Source organism: Myripristis murdjan, chromosome 5 (assembly GCF_902150065.1).
Source record: "Myripristis murdjan chromosome 5, fMyrMur1.1, whole genome shotgun sequence".
NCBI classification, from domain to species: Eukaryota; Metazoa; Chordata; class Actinopteri; order Holocentriformes; family Holocentridae; genus Myripristis; species Myripristis murdjan.
In genome coordinates this window covers 32,649,814-32,667,741 of record NC_043984.1, presented here as the reverse complement: position 1 = coordinate 32,667,741, position 17,928 = coordinate 32,649,814, and the positions used below count along the sequence as shown (strand labels likewise).

The 17,928-nt window shown below is 41.7% G+C and overlaps 2 protein-coding genes across 3 annotated transcripts in view; both read left to right on the top strand.

Annotated features, from left to right (window-relative positions):
- Positions 1–556: 556 nt before the first annotated feature.
- Positions 557–10,948, top strand: LOC115359392 (probable peptidyl-tRNA hydrolase 2). The gene is made up of 7 exons (XM_030051835.1): positions 557–818; positions 3,688–3,801; positions 5,124–5,195; positions 5,306–5,380; positions 6,045–6,142; positions 7,308–7,422; positions 9,495–10,948. The coding sequence occupies exons 2-7, from the start codon at positions 3,694–3,696 to the stop codon at positions 9,579–9,581; spliced, it is 555 nt and encodes a 184-aa protein (XP_029907695.1). The 5' UTR covers positions 557–818; positions 3,688–3,693; the 3' UTR covers positions 9,582–10,948.
- A 2,310-nt stretch (positions 10,949–13,258) lies between these two features.
- Positions 13,259–17,928, top strand: part of setd5 (SET domain containing 5) — a 34,639-nt gene continuing 29,969 nt past the window's right edge. For both annotated transcript variants that reach the window (XM_030051155.1, XM_030051154.1), the window contains exon 1: positions 13,259–13,689. The gene's annotated coding sequence lies outside the window, so the exon portion shown is untranslated. The remainder of the gene's footprint in view (positions 13,690–17,928) is intronic.

The window sequence follows — 17,928 nt, the reverse complement described above, 5'->3', positions numbered from 1 at the left end:
TGTCCGCGGGTTGGGCTTGAGCAGACATGAATAAAGACTCATATTTTGAATGACTAATGTTTATACCCAAATCCTGTCAAACTGACTCCGGGCCAGATCAGCATATAAACTATCCACATATGTCACCTGCTCCACAGACAAATAATATGCCAATGCTGTGTGAGGCCACTCAGCACATGACCAATCACATCAGCAGCACCACTCGTGCCCGGTGCCTGTCAGCCGAAGTAAGGTATCCCATATTATATTTTAAGTTCTGATGTACTGTAAATTAAATAGGTGAAAGAACTGTTTCGGGAAATTGCCTTTAATGTTTATGGTGTTATTTTATAGATATCATAGTGCATTTTGCAATTATAGCAATGCTGTTGGACTTTAAAAGCAACATATATGGATTTTTATGGGCATATTTTGAGTTCTGGTATTGGGCTGATTTTTGGGCCCTTTTTATACCAGGTTGGGCGGGTTTTGGGCTGGTTTTGAGTTGCTGTTTGGCTGCTTTTGTTTCACAGACCTGGCAACCCTGGTTGGTTGTAGTTTCCAGGCTCGCACCTCCGCCGCGCTGCATGCACAGGATGCTGCCGACGGACTCCACAAGTGACGGTATCCGGTAAAAAAAACCCAACACAACTTAGGCTCCAAAATGGAGTAAAGACGCCGAAAGGCAGCGCCGTCGTCTCCCTAATGCCTGTCATTACTCTGTAAAAAACAATAAGAACGTATTTTGTCGCCGCTGAAAAGAGGACAGAAGATCTGCAGAAATTGCGGGGAAGTTGTCATCATCGCCATCCTACCGTTAAGCTAGCTGCACGGACCAGGTAGGACTCAGCGACGTTAGCCGCCGTTAGCCAGCACGGCTAACTAATGCTAGCTGAGTCAGCTTGCTAAACTAGCATTAGACATGTAACTAGCGTTAGCTGCTGTTTAGCAAATAAAGTAAACAGTGCCTGACATTATTAACTCTCAGGGATACATGACTCAGCATTATGCGTTCTGGTTAAATGGGAGTATTGATCTAGAAATCTTAACGTATTGTTAAATGAAAGCTAACTAGCCGTAAGCTAGCTTAGTGCTGATGTTAAGCTTCATTGGAAATCTGCAGGAGCGTTGTTGCCCAGTTAGTTGGCAGGCTAACAACCCCTCTTGGTCAACTACTGCTTATCGTGTTTTATTGCACTATGTATTAGTTATTTCCTATGACTTGTATATTGACATGTTCCAGTTCAGCTAACGGTAAATTTTTAACGTTGGTCCCGATGTGTTCCCTGCTCTCTTGAATGGACAGAGCGTCCCGGTGTCCATTCAGAAGTCCGTCAGTAAGTTCGCCTGTAACGTGAACCTGCTCGGCAGAAGCACATGTGACTGCGAGAACATTAAATTAAGATGTTTTTTCAAATCGTTACCATCCACTCTTCATTTCGGCTCATACATTCAGCACCACCAGGGGTAGTCAACAAAACACATGAAGTATAGTCCAGTCATTTTATGAAAAAACCTAGGACAAATTGCAAGAGAACCAAACTCAACTGATTTTGTATCCTCAGTTTGTCCTGAGTGAGGGGAAAAAAAAGTCCCAAGAAATCTCATTGGTGGAAAGTTTTGAAAATCACCTATTTATGACCACATAATACCAAAAAACACTGTTTTTAACACACAGGGGAAAGGGGTTCAAAATTTTACTTGCAGATATCACTATAAAAATTCACAAGTTGATTACACACACAAAGATAAGAAAAAAAGTCAATTACAAGTTCTTTGAATTATTCTGTTTACACATGCATATCACACATTATCTGATTTGATATGCATTAATAAGGAATATAAGGAATAAATGCCAGAACAGATATTTAAACAGTGAATTAAAAGGTTACTATATATACAGTAACCTTTTAATTCACTGTTATATAGTAACCTTTTAATTCAAGGTTACTATATATATAGTAACCTTTTAATTCACTGTTTAAATAACTGTTCTGGCATTTATTCCTTATATTCCTTATTAGCGCATATCAAATCAGATAATGTGTGATATGCATGTGTAAACAGAATAATTCAAAGAACTTGTAATTGACTTTTTTTTTCTTATCTTTGTGTGTGTAATCAACTTGTGAATTTTTATAGTGATATCTGAAAGTAAAATTTTGAACCCCTTTCCCCTGTGTGTTAAAAACATTGTCTTTTTGGTAATATGTGGTCATAAATAGGTGATTTTCAAAACTTTCCACCAATGGGATTCCTTGGGACTTTTTTTCCCCTCACTCAGGACAAACTGAGGATACAAAATCAGTTGAGTTTGCTTCTCTTGCAATTTGTCCTAGGTTGACCCCAATTTTGGCCTAAAATTACTGGACTAGTAGGCTACCTGGCACATAAACATGAGTACCAGTTATTATTATAACAATTTCCTGGAGGTTTAAATTACTAGGGTAAAACTGACCCCAGTTGATTAAAAAAAAATGTTAGTAACAGAAGGGTTAATAAATGTTTTAAGTTACTACAACAGAACACCACAGAGTAAAGTGGAGAGCAACAGTAAACGATTCTCTAGAATAAAGTGTTGCTTGGTGAATCAGGATTTTTAGGCTACCAGAAGATGCTTAATGATTTCCTAAAAGGCCTCAAGCCCCGATATTCAACCATGTGTGGGAGTTGAGTTTTTTAATGCATGCAGGACAGAGCATGAATGCATTTACTTGGTGAACAGGTCAAACAGGCGCTGTCACACCTGTTGTCCCGTTTCAGCTGAATAGTTGACGTGTTGATCATTTGCTTCAGTTTGATTTCACAAGACAAGAATTTGAAGGAACCAAAATGTATCAGCAAAAGGCACGTTGGAGCTGTTGGCCCACTGTCAGGGTCAGATAAATCATCACCAGGGTGGAGGGCGGCGCAAGGAAATATTTACATCGGATGGTTTTTGCCCACTTTATTGTACAGACACATTTAGTCAATAAAAAATCCAACTTGCAGTTGGAACGCCATGAGCAGCTTTGGCATTTCTTCATTATTGCAGTGCTCGTTTGGGCTAAATACCAATATGTTTCCTTGTGGGTCCGTGTCAGCACTCGCTTCATTGTGTTCCTATGTGTTGTCTTGGTCTGGCTGGTTTCACACCTGCCCAAACGAACCGCACCGAGGGGGGATAAGCACCACACTTTGATTCTGTTGGACTAAACCAGGCAGGTGTGAAAATGCCTTAACTTGGTGTGATCATAACATAGGTTGCACTGTGTAAAATTTGACATTAATCAGTATCAACTTGTGCAAACACCATATCACCTTCCCAGGGACCTAGGTGTTGTTACGCCGTGGCCCCCTTTTATTTGCTTTGTGCAAATAAGCATGCATATTTAACTGATTTTCCTGGTAGTCTCCTGAGTCGCCTGATAATTTGCTCTTTTCAAAGGCATGCAAAGGACAGGGACCAGTTTTACCAAAAATACTGTTAACTAAAAACATTTTGCTCTGATAGTATTCATAAAATGACCAGGTCTATCGCTCATTAATCTGTACACAATCATTTTGATGCACAAATAATTTTCATTGTATGTCCAAGAAACACTTCATTTGTGAATCTCATTCAGATTTTGTGGCGATGTTTGTGGTGTGTTTGTGTCATGATACTGTATCTCCCACATGTTTTGTGGCACTGTGCAGAGCGTTGAGTGTTTTTGTTGCCTGTTGCAGCTGAGGATGGAGCAGTCGGAGCAGTCGGGCCCGGACTCGGGCTCTCAGGATGTGAACCCCGTGTTCCTGCAGCAGCTCAGAGAGCTGGACATCCCTGAGGAGGCAGCCAAACAGGTGGGCCAGCATTCCACTTTAACACATAATACACTCAGTGTCGGTGTTGACGTGCACACTGATGACTGAGGCAGCTCTTTGACTCGCTAATTTATTAGGGCACTTACACATCTCAGTTGGATTTCCTTCTATTATGTATTTTTATTTGATGTCATTTTTTAATTTCCCATGTCAGAAATCTATTCTGACACAGCAGGCCTGATATCTTGATCACAACAACTGTCATCACTCTCTTTTTAATATTAAATTTGAAGATTCTCACTTTTTTAGACAATTGTAATGAAGTGTACAAGAAAGGAGAGGCAGTGCTTGGAAAATTGGTTCTTGTATTTGTTTTCTTAACACATAAAGAAACCATGTAAACCACATTATTAGAGAAAGTGTGTTACCTTCAACCATGAAAGTTTTGCCTTAAACCATTTTTCCCCCACACTCTTTGAGAGCCTGCAGTGATAAAGGACACAGAAAATCTTTTTTTCTGCCTTTGTATTGAACAAAAATTCAGAGAGGAATGATTTGAAAATAATTTTGAAGCCTTGCCTTCTCAGTTTTAAGAATTTCTTATTGGCAGTCTAGAAAATCAGATTGGTGTATGCAAGGAAATTCTCTGAGGGAAACGCCCGGCTGTAAGCTGCTTATTGTCAGTGATCAGAGTATTAGTGTGCATGTAAACATACTCATTGGCCGTGTTTACAAGCGCAAAGTAAATCAAACACTGGCTCATTCAAGGTATTCAGGTACTCAAGATGGGCTGTTTACATGCACCTTTAGTAACCTTCTCTCCAATATTCCTGTATTTTTGTTTCCACCAATAAATACACTTTCTGTCTGCATCCTTGTGCCAGTTATTTCGGTGGCCACATAACCAGCTATTCTCAGAGTTTCCCCAGACTGTGAAAAGCGATGGATCATGTGTTATAATGCATCAGAATCCCAAATAATGTCAGAATATCTTGAGTCTCTTATCTGGGTTTCTCATATCCGGGACAAGCGCTTATCTCTGTGTTATTGTAACTGGGATATGGTGTTTACATCCACCAGCTCAAAACAGCCATGCTTTAATATCACAGATACTCGGGGAATGTTAACGTGCGCATGTAAACATAGCCACTAATTCCATTTTCCACCACCTTAATATACCAAGCGGTGTGTTAGTGAGCAGTGTGAACTGTTTGTAAAAGATTGAGATTTTATTGAAATAAAATACACCAGTATAATTACAGATGAAGGTTTTCAGTGCTGTATCCTCTTGCCTGTCCCTTTCTGTTCAGCCTTTAAAAATTACATTTTATTTTATCGCTTTGCTTTTCTCATGTCTCCAGGCACTCCTGCATACTCGGAACGTGTCTGCCGAGGAGGCGGCCATGTACTACTTCAACAAGCTGGAGAATGAGGTGCCCATAAGCTAGCCTTAGTCCCCACAGGTACACCTTGGTACTTTAGACCTCCTGGAGTTTGTCCAAGCCAATGCTGAGTGTCTGTCCCTGTCTGCTCTGACCCTCAGGAGGAGGGAGACGACGACCTCATGTTCAAGATGGTGTTTGTGGTCAACATGGACCTGGCCATGGGAGTGGGCAAGGTCAGTGCAGTGGCACTGCTGTCAGACCATGTTGGTGTATATGTCTATTAGTGTGCTGCGCTCAAATAGAAGATCCACCCTGAAGCAGAATGCACATATTTCTCCTAATATCTGGGACAGTTCTCTACAGAAGCTAGAGGCAAGAGAGCTCAGATTCTCTTGAGGACAAATCCCCGAGCTGCTCTACTGACAGGCAATGGAAGAAAGACTTTGTGCACACAGAAACAGTAGCAAGGATGATTTTTAAGGACGTAACTCATACCTTTTATGACTCATAACTGCTGGCATCACAGGGAGGTAAAGCCCGTCTGGGTTCTGTCAGGTCCATAAAGTCTGTCTCCAATTTTTAAGGTTTTCCCTCCTGATGCAGATAAGAGCTGACCAGGTTCCCTGCTTTCTAGCTCTCAGAGAAAGCAGTTCGTGTTTTCAGCAGTTCATGTTCATTGTTGATTGAAGTACACAAGTTACATATGAGTCTTTGTTGAAGATAAGATTTTTTCTCTTATTTAGGAACTTAAGTGCTTGAGTTTATATTGAGCATGTAAAAAGTTGTTGAGGAACATGCAGTGAAGGTTTCAGCAACACTGCACCTCTGAAAACCAGCCGTTCTCATCAGATTTCCCTGTAGGTCTGAACTCTGGCTGTGTGCCATGTGTTTGTGTAGGTGGCAGCTCAGGTCGGCCACGCTGCCGTGGGTTTGTACCAGGCTCTGCAGGAGAAGAACAGCTGGAGGGAGATGGCCTGGAAATGGGATCATGGCGGGTAAGGCCTGTGCATTAAAGAGCAGCGTTTCTGTCTTGAATCTTTTATTTCACATCCAGTTGTGGGTTCCTTTGCCCTGAATATGCTTGAATTTGTAGTTTCCCTGAAAGTTTGTCTCCTTTAAATGACCATATATGTGACAAGAAATTATTACAAGTCAGAGGCATCAACATGAGGGCTACAGCACCTGATTGTTTTGAAGCTGTTTTTCCATGAAATTATTACAGTTAAAAGAGTAATCATCTCAAGAAGCCTGAACACTGCTATTGCATGATCATCATACCACTTACATTATCATTGTATTTCATGTTGTCTTTCAACAGATATATTTAAGACATTTTGTAAACAGATTTTGATTTAAAAAAAAAAAAAAAAAAGAAAAACTGCATCGACTGTGAACCAGAGCAAACACAGCAGGATGTGCTCCTCTCTGATGGAGCAGACTTGTACTATCGCAGAAAGGCAAATGTTATTGCATCAGGCTGTGATGACATAGGACCTTTTTTTCCCCCTGATCAAACACAAGGCACAAGTGTGAGCATCACTTGCACACAGACAGCAACAGTGTGAGGAGCAGTGGATTCAGCTTACAGTCTCTCTAGTTAATAGGGGTGACATTTAAAATAGAAATGGACAAGAAAAAGTTGGTGGTTGCATTGCTGCTGGGTTTTTTCTCTGTGTCTGACACTGACGCAGTGTGAGGTGTGACTAAAGTTGTGACATATTTAACCTGGAGCACCGAGGGAACTGCATCTAAAATGCGAGGTGCATCTTTTGAAGGAGACGTCGTCTGCCACAAACAAACCATTGAAAAGATGTGATGGAGCCATATTCATGCGCTCTGGGTGGTCACAGCCTTAATGCTAGATTCTTTGAAGTGTTTCCACTCTTCAGCTGTGCTTTTAATCTTCATTTTGAAGGTTTGCTTAAGGGCGTGTCCCCCTCAGAACTGCCATGTTCATCAAATATTTTCTAAATACGTTTGAAAAGTTATAAGCTGGCTTGAGTACAGTTGAAAACAGATCTGCAGTGCAAATACTACTTGATAATTTTTTAGTTTTTATCAACTTTCTTGATGAAAACATAATGTGATGGTGTGTTTCTGTGTGTTTCCTGTTTGTGTGTGTGTGTGTGTGTGTGTGTGTGTGTGTGTGTGTTTCTGCAGAGCCAAGAAGGTGGTGGTCCAGGGCACCAACATGGCTCATCTACTGGAGCTGCAGGCTCTGGCCATGAGCCTCAGCCTGCCCACCTACTTGGTGCAGGACGCAGGCCTCACCCAGGTGACACACACACACACTCTGCTTTTACTGAAAAAAGCTGCCACTACGGAGCTAAAAGGAGGAAGTAACCAGGTTGTTTCTTCCCTCTGAGTCCTCCATTAATACTGAAGGAGAAAATATTAGGAAGAAATAACAATCCCACATTTTTATGTTCATATTTAAGCTCCACAGTTTGGATTGGAAATTTGTGGAATTGTTTATCTGATTTGGTAACCTAGACCTTTGTGCTGTTATACATATTTTTTCATGTATTTGATACTGCTGAAGAATAATTTGGATTGGGGTGGGTGATATCACCTTAAAATAATGTCACAATATCACAATATCTTGGAAAAATATGGATATGGAAGAAAAGACAACTACCGTGTTTTCCTCAGAATGACACTGTACACACGTCTTTTGTCCAACATTACAAGTCCATTTGTAACAGCAACCTAGAATCACAGTCATAAGAATATTGCTCTTCAGAGGAATAAATGTCACAGATGTATCCGTAACCAGGTTATAGTGACAGTAGCGCCGGCCTCTGGTTAAACGAGGGTGCTAGAAAATGGCATCCACACAACAGACACTCCAGCATTACCTGTTCTCATTCAGTGTAAACACAGGCATTGACTCAATACTTGGAATATAACAAACTGGAACACACAGGAAGATGTAAGGATGCTAGAGGATATTAATCGCCACCAGGAGGTAAATCTAAACTATAGCCTCTTGTGGTGCACGTTGAACTTGAGCGGCCACTCTTTTTTCACACAGCGGCAAAGCCTCATGAGGTACATATGTCGTCTCTTATGAGCCTCATACTAAGGGCGGTGTGGAGAACACTGTATCCCTGGTCAGAGTGTGACGCTGCTCTGTGTGTTGTTAGAAAACGCCGCAGGCTGCGTGGTACGATGTGCAAATGTGTCAACATGTCATCATACTGCTATATCATTGATATCGGGATATGGCACTTTTTTTCACCAACAAATTTATACCAGTATTATCATGAATGATATAATATGACACAGCCCTGATTTGGATACAGTCACACCTGAATTTTCATAGAGGTTACACTGAAATGCAAATGCGAAATAACAAAAACCTTTGAAAAACATATCAAGAGTCAAGTGATTTACTGCGCAGTTGAAGTGACCCCTTGCACTAATATATTTATCTGTCAAAATACTGGAATGACGGTGCAATTTGTTTTTGTTCGCTGGCATTTGAGCCTTTTAGCCATTTGACTGTTTTCCTGTACCATGTGAGGGGGTGTCAGAGCAGCTACAAATTCACTATTAAAAAAAAAAAAAAAAACATTTATGCACATTTAAATCCTTCCTCCTGCATTTTCTTGTTGATTAATGACATTTTTAATATTTTAAATTGTAAAATACCTTTATCTGTGTTATTTCATATTAAGTCTGAGACTGAGCAAAGCCCTTGTATATTAATTTTGCTATATATAGTAGACAAAACAAAATTAACAATCGTTTTGGTGATGTCCAACTATATTGTTGTCCTTTGTTTCAGCCACTGACTTAGAAGCATTCAGAACAGTAACAGTGTAGGGTTTCTAGAAGGAAAAGCAGTCAAACTTTTTACTCAAAAACAGAAAATAAAAAATTGTATCATTTCCTACATCCTTGAGCAACATTCTGCATTTTTCATGACATAAAGCTATATGAAACGACAAGAAACAGGAAAATAAAACAAAAAGAAAAAATAAGTGAATGGCTTTCTGACGGTTCATAGAAAAGGTGGTTCCCAAACTGTTTGTGACGTACTTTCAGGGACTCTCCGGAAAAATAAGGCCTGCTTTAATTTCACTTTTGTTTCATTGTTTACAAGTAAGGCCGGGGGGAGAGTGACAAATGAATGATTTGATTTCAGCCTCCACTGTTCCCACCTTTGTTATTTCCCCATTTACAGAACAAACATTTGTCCAATTCTCTACTGAATCCCATTCAACAGTAGAGACTAATCCAACAGGGATTCTTCTTTTAATGTGGATTTTCAAGGGAAAGGGGTGTTGTGTAAATGTTTGGGAAGCCCAGCAGTAAAGCAGTAACCCTGCTGGTGTTTTTCAGGTGGAGGCGGGCTCCCGCACTGTTCTGGCCATCATGGGCGAGGAGGAGATGGTGAACAACGTCACTGGAAGTCTGAAGCTGCTCTGAGGGACTGAAAGCCCCCGGTGGAGGCACGGCTCTGCAGTGCCACTCAGGCAACCAGCAGAGAGCACTATTCCCCAGCACGGAGGGTCTTGGCATGCAAGAGCGCAACAACAACCCTAAAAAAAGAAGAGAGAAAAAAAAGAGGAAAACAAGACATGCCCCAACCCCAGACGACAAACACTACTTGGCCATTTTTTCCCTTTCAGTCTTTGTGTGAGCCGCTCGGGCGGTCTCTGAGAGCAGCAGGGGAAAGGGACAGGTCCTCGCTGAGGGGACGAGTTGAAGGCAGTTTAAATATATTTTTCCTGTTGACCTTTCTCTTTTTCAAACATGGACCTAGTTTTCCTAGTTTTAGAGACAAGCCATCTTTATAGAAGAGTGACATCCAAGTTTTCAAAATGTTTTAAGAAAATCCATCCCATCTGCTGAGTTCTTTTCCAATTTCAGATACAGGGGAAACGATGCAAGCATAGAACCTAGCATTTTGGTGGCTGTCCAATATCGTTATTGTTATTCAAGGAGCAATGTATTGTAACACATTATATAATTGTAATAAAACCCATAACAGATGTAGGATCTCCCTGTGGAAGTTAATAACTCCTCAGTGAAGGGCAACTGATTGATATGTGAACATTCATTTTCGATGTTTAAATGATAACTGTGTCTGTATGCAACTGTTCTCCCAAAGATCCCTATCCTATAGAATCAATAACATCACTTATCATTGTTAAATGGCTATATTTTGTTTACATACGCCTCTTAAGGCCATATATTGTATAATCTGTGGTGTGCCATCCTTAATGTTCTGTACAGTTACTGGACTGTGTTGCATTGTTTTTTCTTTATGCAAAAGAAAAAACGTGAAGCTTTCTCTGTTATAAATTCCTAGAACATGAGGGTGGCTGAGGAGTTGAACGTTGCTTCTTGGTCGAGGCCTGTGCCGGGCTCGTCTTTATGCCCTCTGACTACCTATGGTGGATAAGGATGGTTTACGATACTGAATTTTGTAAACCACAGCTTGGGATGGCATAAATTTATTGCGTAAGAATGTGTGTATGACAAATTGTGTTAACCGGGTTACAAGTCTTGCACAACAATAGTCTTATTAATATACAAAGTACAATATGTGAGCTGTGGTGTGTCCCAATGTCCTTATCTGCAACAAATACTACTACTATCATGTGGGCATGAGGCGCCACTCCAGAAGTCTTACCTTCATGTAGATTTTATTTTCAACAGAAATCTTAAAAAAAAAAAACAGCAGTGTCTACGCATGCGATATGAAATGTATATGCTAAGAGACCATGGGAATCACATAGATGTGTGTCCATTTTAATAATAATAATAATAATAATATGTACACACTTTGATACCTCCTGTGTTATTACCATCGTTTGTTTTTTGAGTGTTTCAGACCATGGAGACAATTAAAAAAAAAAAAAAAAAAAAAAAATGCCTCCAGAATAACCGGTAATGTGAGCAGGCTGATGTGCGTGTGTGTATGTGTATGTGTATGTGTTTTTTTTTTTTTTTTTTTTTTACATAACAAAAGTGCAAAACGTGATAGATTCGGTGTACGTGACTGTGCATGCTGTGTGGTGGAGGGCTGAACGGTGCTGTGTTGCACTGCAAGGTTAGGTGGGCGACATGACATGGGCTTTCTCACCGCACTAACAATGGCAGCATTGTGAAATATGGCCTCGGTCTACCACAGCATGCTTGCTAGGAAACTTGGAAACTCCTTCAATAACAAATGTCACACCGCCTTAAATTAAACCGATCCTGTTATATCTGAGCGGCACCAGAGAACATGAAGGGGGGAAAAAATCGGATTGCTCTCGTTTTCACATCTTGTGTGGCTGAGTCATGTTGAAAATAAATGATAAACACACATATAATGTCTGTAGCTGCACCTTTAACCGCTTATACAATTTAATAAAACACGAATGCGCTTTTATTCTGCCGTCACTTTGCGTTGATTATGTAATATAGCACGTTGGCACCTAACAAAGTGTCATAGCTATTTTAAAAGAATTGCAAAACACTGTCTTGACTGGTTTATTGCTTCATCTATATATATATATATATATATATATGTTTCTTTTTGATTCCGCGCTGCTGTGAAACAATGGCGTTAATTACGACACACCAGCCGCGTCGACTGCTTCCGTTTGCATGATGTAAACTTACATAAATGCAAATGTTTTTTTTTTTTTTTTTTTTTCTTTTTTAAGTTTTATTTATTTATTTTTTTAGTCGTCTTGGGGACAGCGGGTAATGTGGGAATCTGTAGCTCTAACGCTTCGCCCTGCTTTGTTCTCCCTGCACATTATGGTGACTTGCAGGAAACGCACCCAGACGCCCGTCCTTGTTATTACGCCTTAAAAAATTTATCCCTGCATGTCATCACGATGTGTCTCGTGATCCTGCTTAACGGCTATGTCTCAGTTGGTGCTTTTATTACAATGGAAGACCCGGCCATGTAGTAATTTTATTATTATTATTATTCTGTTTTCCTAATCTCGTCGCTCGTCAGCCGATGCATTGCAACAAATGACGTTGGCATTTATCATCTCGGCCAATCCAAAGTCGTCAACCCGAGTCCCATGACATGACAGGAAACCAATCGCGTGTCATTGTGCACGTTCATCTTTTAAAGTATTTATTCTAGCCCGCAAATAAATGGATCGCAGTGTGCGAAACAATGTAACAGTTCAGTTTAGTGAATGCAGCAAAGTGTCTGCTGTAAACCAACACTGTAACTGTAACACACTCCTGGTTAGGACTCCCTGGATTACTTTGATATTATAATTAAAAAGAAAAAAAATCAAAGAGAGAGAGGAAGAGAGAGAGAGAGAGATGTGGCTATTTTCGTCAGGGTTAGTCCTTTTTCTTGTGTCTGCGAGTGTATGAAGAGACTGATTTCGACAGCGGGGGAAATGGGAGGAGGAGGGACCAGTAATAAATAGATGCAACCCAAGAGGCACTGGTCAATTTCCCTGTCCAATCCCCTTACCAGATGCTACCAGAGCGACACCTCATACTCCATTCATCTGACATAGGTGGGGCTGACCCTGCCTCTGTTGTCCCTGGAACTGGGCCCCAGAGACCCCGTGTAGCTAAGGCTCGCTACTATGTATTGGTATCATGAAACTGCGGCTTCCTCCAACTGTAGATGAATGTACCCCTCAAACAGACAGAAAAAAACCAACAATAGTCCCACTATAAACGACTTCAAATGATAATCCCACGGCATTTTCATTTAATGATAAGCGTTCCCCCGAGATTTTTTCGAAAGCATTTTTGAAAAGCACAAGATCCGCTCTTTTTTGTGTGTAAAATTATCCCTCCCGAATCCATCCAAACTCTCTGGCTCTCCTTGCCTGTGTGTGTGTGTGCGTGTGCGCTACCCAGTACATATAATATAACATGATTGAACTGAATTTTTAAGCCCGCCCCGTCTTTGCGTAGCCGACGAAAAAAAAAAAAAAAAAAAGATCGCGGTTTAAGTGACCAATCAGGCGCGTCCCTGGTTGGGTTTACATAATGATTGACATATTTCTGGCCAGTCGTTTTTGGAGGGAGGCGGGACGTCGGCGGCGCGCTGGGCCCGCCCAACGAAAGAGAGCCCCTGCATGGTCGCCTAGGAAACCCCGTGGCGTGGTTGTGTGTCAGTTTCGCTGGGACCCGCGGTCGATGCCGGCGAGGAGGGGGGGATGGGCGCCTCTGCGAAATGTAAGGACCCGAGACAGAACCAGAGCCCTATATCACATAGAGCAGCATATACCCCTGTATAAATATCGACTGTAAATATATAAAACACTACAATAAATGGATTAAATCACCGGGGATCTGTTATAGACACTCAATGGAGGCGCTGCACCCGAGTAGGACGGGGAATTTAACTTTCTGCATATGCGTTGGGGGACGCTGAGAAGTTTGTTTCCTAACCCTGGAGAGGGAGCTACTTTTAAGGGCAAAGGATACAGGAGACACCGAGGCCGAGGCACAGGCCTACTGGTCTGGTTGGATTTGATGTTGGGATACTCGAAGGTTCTTCCTACTGTATATGAAACTGCCTTGTTTGTACTGGGTTGGAATGTCTCTTTAGGTGAGTAACTCCTATGTGTATTATTATTTGCTCATAACATTGCCAATAACATAAATACAACAGACACTAACCCCATGTTTTCAACCAAGCCAACGGTAGCTAGCAAGCTAACCAACTTAGCTAGCTGAGTGCTTGCAGCCCACTTGAGTTGTTTTAGGACAAGTTTAGTTGTCCTCACTATCTCTTTTCCAGTTTCAGGTGATGGTGGGGCTTTGCTGGCTAAAAATCATACCTTGTTAGCGGGCTGCCTTTGCCTTTGAAGGGCTGCTCTTGGCTGTCTGGACCTCATCGTCCATGGTTTTTGATCTGCTCCTCGTGTTGTGTTTTGTCGGCTTGCTTGTTTGGTTCGGCCATAGATCAGCTACCACAGCAGTGCTTTGATAATATAATTCATTATTTCATGAAACCATGTTTTGCATCAGCTCCTCACACCATTCTGCAACAGTTTTCAGGAATCTGACTCAAGTAGTTCACCAAGGGTGGCCTTCATTCAGTTGATATTTCACACCGTTTAGGATGAATAACCCAGTCAATTTAACTTGGCTAAGGTGATAACTCAGTACCTTAAGACATCTGTAGTGGTTGGCCTCATGAGTACGTTTTTGAACCAATAATACATCTCATGGTTTGTTGTCTAATTGCAGGGTGGGTTGAGCAAGTTTTCGACAATTTGTTGCTGCAGTGGCCTGACATACCTTACAATGTCATAACAACATGAGCAGCACAATATATATGAACTGCATTCACGCGTAATAATGCTTATTTTTTATTGGAGTTGTAAATGAGAGCAGGAGAGAGATGCACCCCAGCTATTTGGCTAGTAGACACACAGACAGACCGTACAAGGTACCGTGCAAACTTGTTAAGTTAGAGCCAAAAACGCAATATCGTATATTATTTTTTTTGACAGTAGTGTATTAAGTGTTGATATGGCTTCACGAAACTGTCGAATTTATTTAGGTACCCAGTGACACGAGTTGCATTTTGAGTCTTTAGTGGAGGGACCCATCTCAAGCCACAAGATGCTGTGTGTTAGTTAGCACACACAGGTAATAATGCTATGCTAGCTAGTTAGCCAACTTTTTGGATGTTGTCCAGTTGATTGTGTCCTTAACTCCGAGCCAGGATTTCACAACGTCAAGATCGCGATCACTTTGCTATTTAGTGATTGCACACGTGTTTATAAACTCAGCTCGATGGTGATTGAACGTTAGGTTTGTCTTTGAAGTCAGGCGTGTTTTAATTTTTTGGTGAAATATTGTGTCTCATCATGAAGGTGTTTACATTATGCTAATGCTCCTGGCTGTTGCCCACATTCCTGACTTCTCAGGCGTGTGAATCGAGCGGAAAGGTTGGTGTTTTTCCTGTATTTTGGGCTTATATTTTTTTCTGTGTTGGATCCAGCAATCAGAAAAAAACAGATCTGTTGAGTAGTGACTTGCTGCTCTCATTCGCCTTCACCTCCCCCACCTACCAACCAACCCCCAGCCTCTGTGGCGGTTAAGAGAAATGGGTGGTATTTTAGAGGGGAGCTCTCGTTTCCTTTTTTAGCCTCCATTTTTTATTTCAACGTGTGTGTGTGACTGCTTGTGGCATTGTTGAGCCGGAATGCAGCTAAGTTTCGACCAAGTTAGAGCCCCTACCACGATAGCACCGCATCTCATGCTCTCATGTTTATAGAAAGCATCGCGTTGTTTGATAATCATGGCTTCTCAACTCCACTCCCATTAGTGCTGCTTCTGGGATCAAATTCTGGTCGCATGATTTGGGCCTTTTTTCCCCACTTACACAATGTAGATTACTCATCACTTTTGTTGAGTGTGAGTAATTAATGAAGCGGTCCCATAGTGAGGGCAACTGGCAGCTCATTGAAAACCGCAGTTGATGATAACAGAAATATTTAGTTTTCTTTTTTTTTTTTTTTTTTTTTTTCCTTTTTAAATGGAGTATATCACCCCCCATATTTTTGGGCACCACTACGGTGACCTAACCTTAGCTTTTAGTTTCTCCCTGTTCAGCTGCACCATGTTGGCTTGCATTGTGCTCTGGGCCGACGGTCCGGAGTCCAGAGCAGTAAACACGGTATGGAGAGAGAGAGAGGAGAGAGACTTGTAGACGTGTTTTGCTCTATCGGCCCTGGTTTCCCTGCCTGCCTAGGGCCAATGAATGTGTTACCGGATGTGTGACGACCTAACCGCAGCGAAATGTTTTGTGACCAACCCCTGAGTCTGACGTGTCGTTAATTCGTTTTCTTGAGGGAAGGAGGCATATCTCAGTCATATTTTTTTTTCTCCCCACTCAGTCAGCAAAATCTCCCCGCATTAAAAGTGAAAGAGATTGTTTCAGTGCCGACTTAGAGCACACAATCTGGGGTCAGCATTAATTCATATCCAGTGATCTTTGTTCCTTTAGGTTGCCCAATATCTGCACTGGAAGAGTTGTGGTCATTGCTGCAATGTGTTGTAGCTTAGCACCAGTTAAACAACAAGAACAACAAAAAATCCACTTAATAAAGCTATTTGTGATTGGGAAATGTAAAGGAGTTTTTGTGTGATTGTGTTTTTTTTTTCTTGAGCAGTTGTCGACCTTGCTTCACAAGTACAAAGATTACACCCGTGGCCTGTTGGGGGTGTACATCCAGCGCCAAATGTTTTGGTTGATCTTGAAGCCTGTCGGTAGCCAGATTGCAGTGAGGGGAGCCTTGTTTTCATTGGTCGAGGCTCGCATTCTCTGAATATGTTTCACATCTTTTAATAGACTGTGTGGACTGCAGCCTGCCAACCTGGCCACTCATAACCATTGGAAACATGACCCACCCCCCACCCCCTTTCCCCTTCTCACCCACCCAACACCCACGCACGCACACACACACATACATTCCCCCTCGCCTGACCCTTCTTGTTATCTAGAACAAACGCTGTGCTCACTAGTAGAGACAAAGACAAGTACACAGCCCCCTAAGAAATGCAAGGAGAATTTGGGACACAGACAAGCACACAATGGTGCGCTTTCTTAGCTCAACCTGCCACCCTGGGAAAGCTAAGAATGTACTGCCTGGCTTGTTGCTGCTGCTGCTCGTTTGAATCAACCTGCCATGTTGGTTTTTCTGGCCTTGCAAGCAGCTTTGGATTATGTTTAAGATATATGTGCCAGTGGCGCTGAGTCAAAGTGGTTGGTTGAAAGTCTGTTGGCGTGTTTGGTCTCTTAGCTGGTCATTGAGAGCAGCGTTGTACTGTACTTGTGTGTATGTCTGTATGTATAAAGGATGTGGAATCTCCCCTTCCCCTAAAATGTGGGCCTCAGAAACTTTGGAGATCTGAGGAATGTGCAGACAGGCAAGGTTAGTCTGGCCCAGTTCTCCGTTCACTAAGGAAATATAGTCTCTCTGTGTGTCTCTCTTTCACATGCACATATGCTCGGCGGTTAGAAACCAAGTAATCATTAACTGTTGGGTGACGTGCCCCTGAAATCATTGAAGCCCGATCATTAGAGCGGCTGTGCTCTACATGAGCCTGGATTGAGGTCCTTTAAAAAAAAAAAAGAAAAGAAAAAATCTTCACCGTGCCATACAGAATTTAAACCCTGGTTTGTGTATGTGTGTGTGTGTGTGTGCTCGCACAAGAGGGAGTGAAGCAGGATGCTGGCCCATTTCCAACCAAGGAAGACAGGATCCTATCTCACTGCAGACGGTTGGAGGAGAAAGAGAGAGGGAGCTGGGGATGTTGCTGTGAGGAATAGGAAGAGAGGAGAAAAACCTCCTGTCTTTTTAGCTTGCCATTTGCATGCTGATGACATTCTGTATCATTACATGGAGGGCAGGTGTAGCTATTGACATGTTAATAAGATTGCGTGTGTGTGTGTGCGCGCGTGTGCTGTGGCTATGTGAACACCGAGTGAAGTCAGTGTTGTGAATCTATAACTGTATAGGAACAAAGGGATTAAATGCAGAGTGCAGAGACAAGTAAGAGGCGGTTATGTGCATTTCATCTCCAAACTGTAGCTTCACCTCACTGCATTTTATCAGCCTGCAAAAAATGGTGCTGGCTCCGCTCTCGTTTCTTCATGGTGCATCCTCGCCTGTGATTTGTATTAAAAAAAAAGAAAACATTTTCCAAGCCATTTTATGATAGTTTTGATATGATCTTGGTTTAGGACATGTTTGCTCTTACCTATAGGTTTTTATTCCCTTGGCAAAGGGAAAAAATGATATTTCATTTTCCCAGCTGTGATTTATGTTTG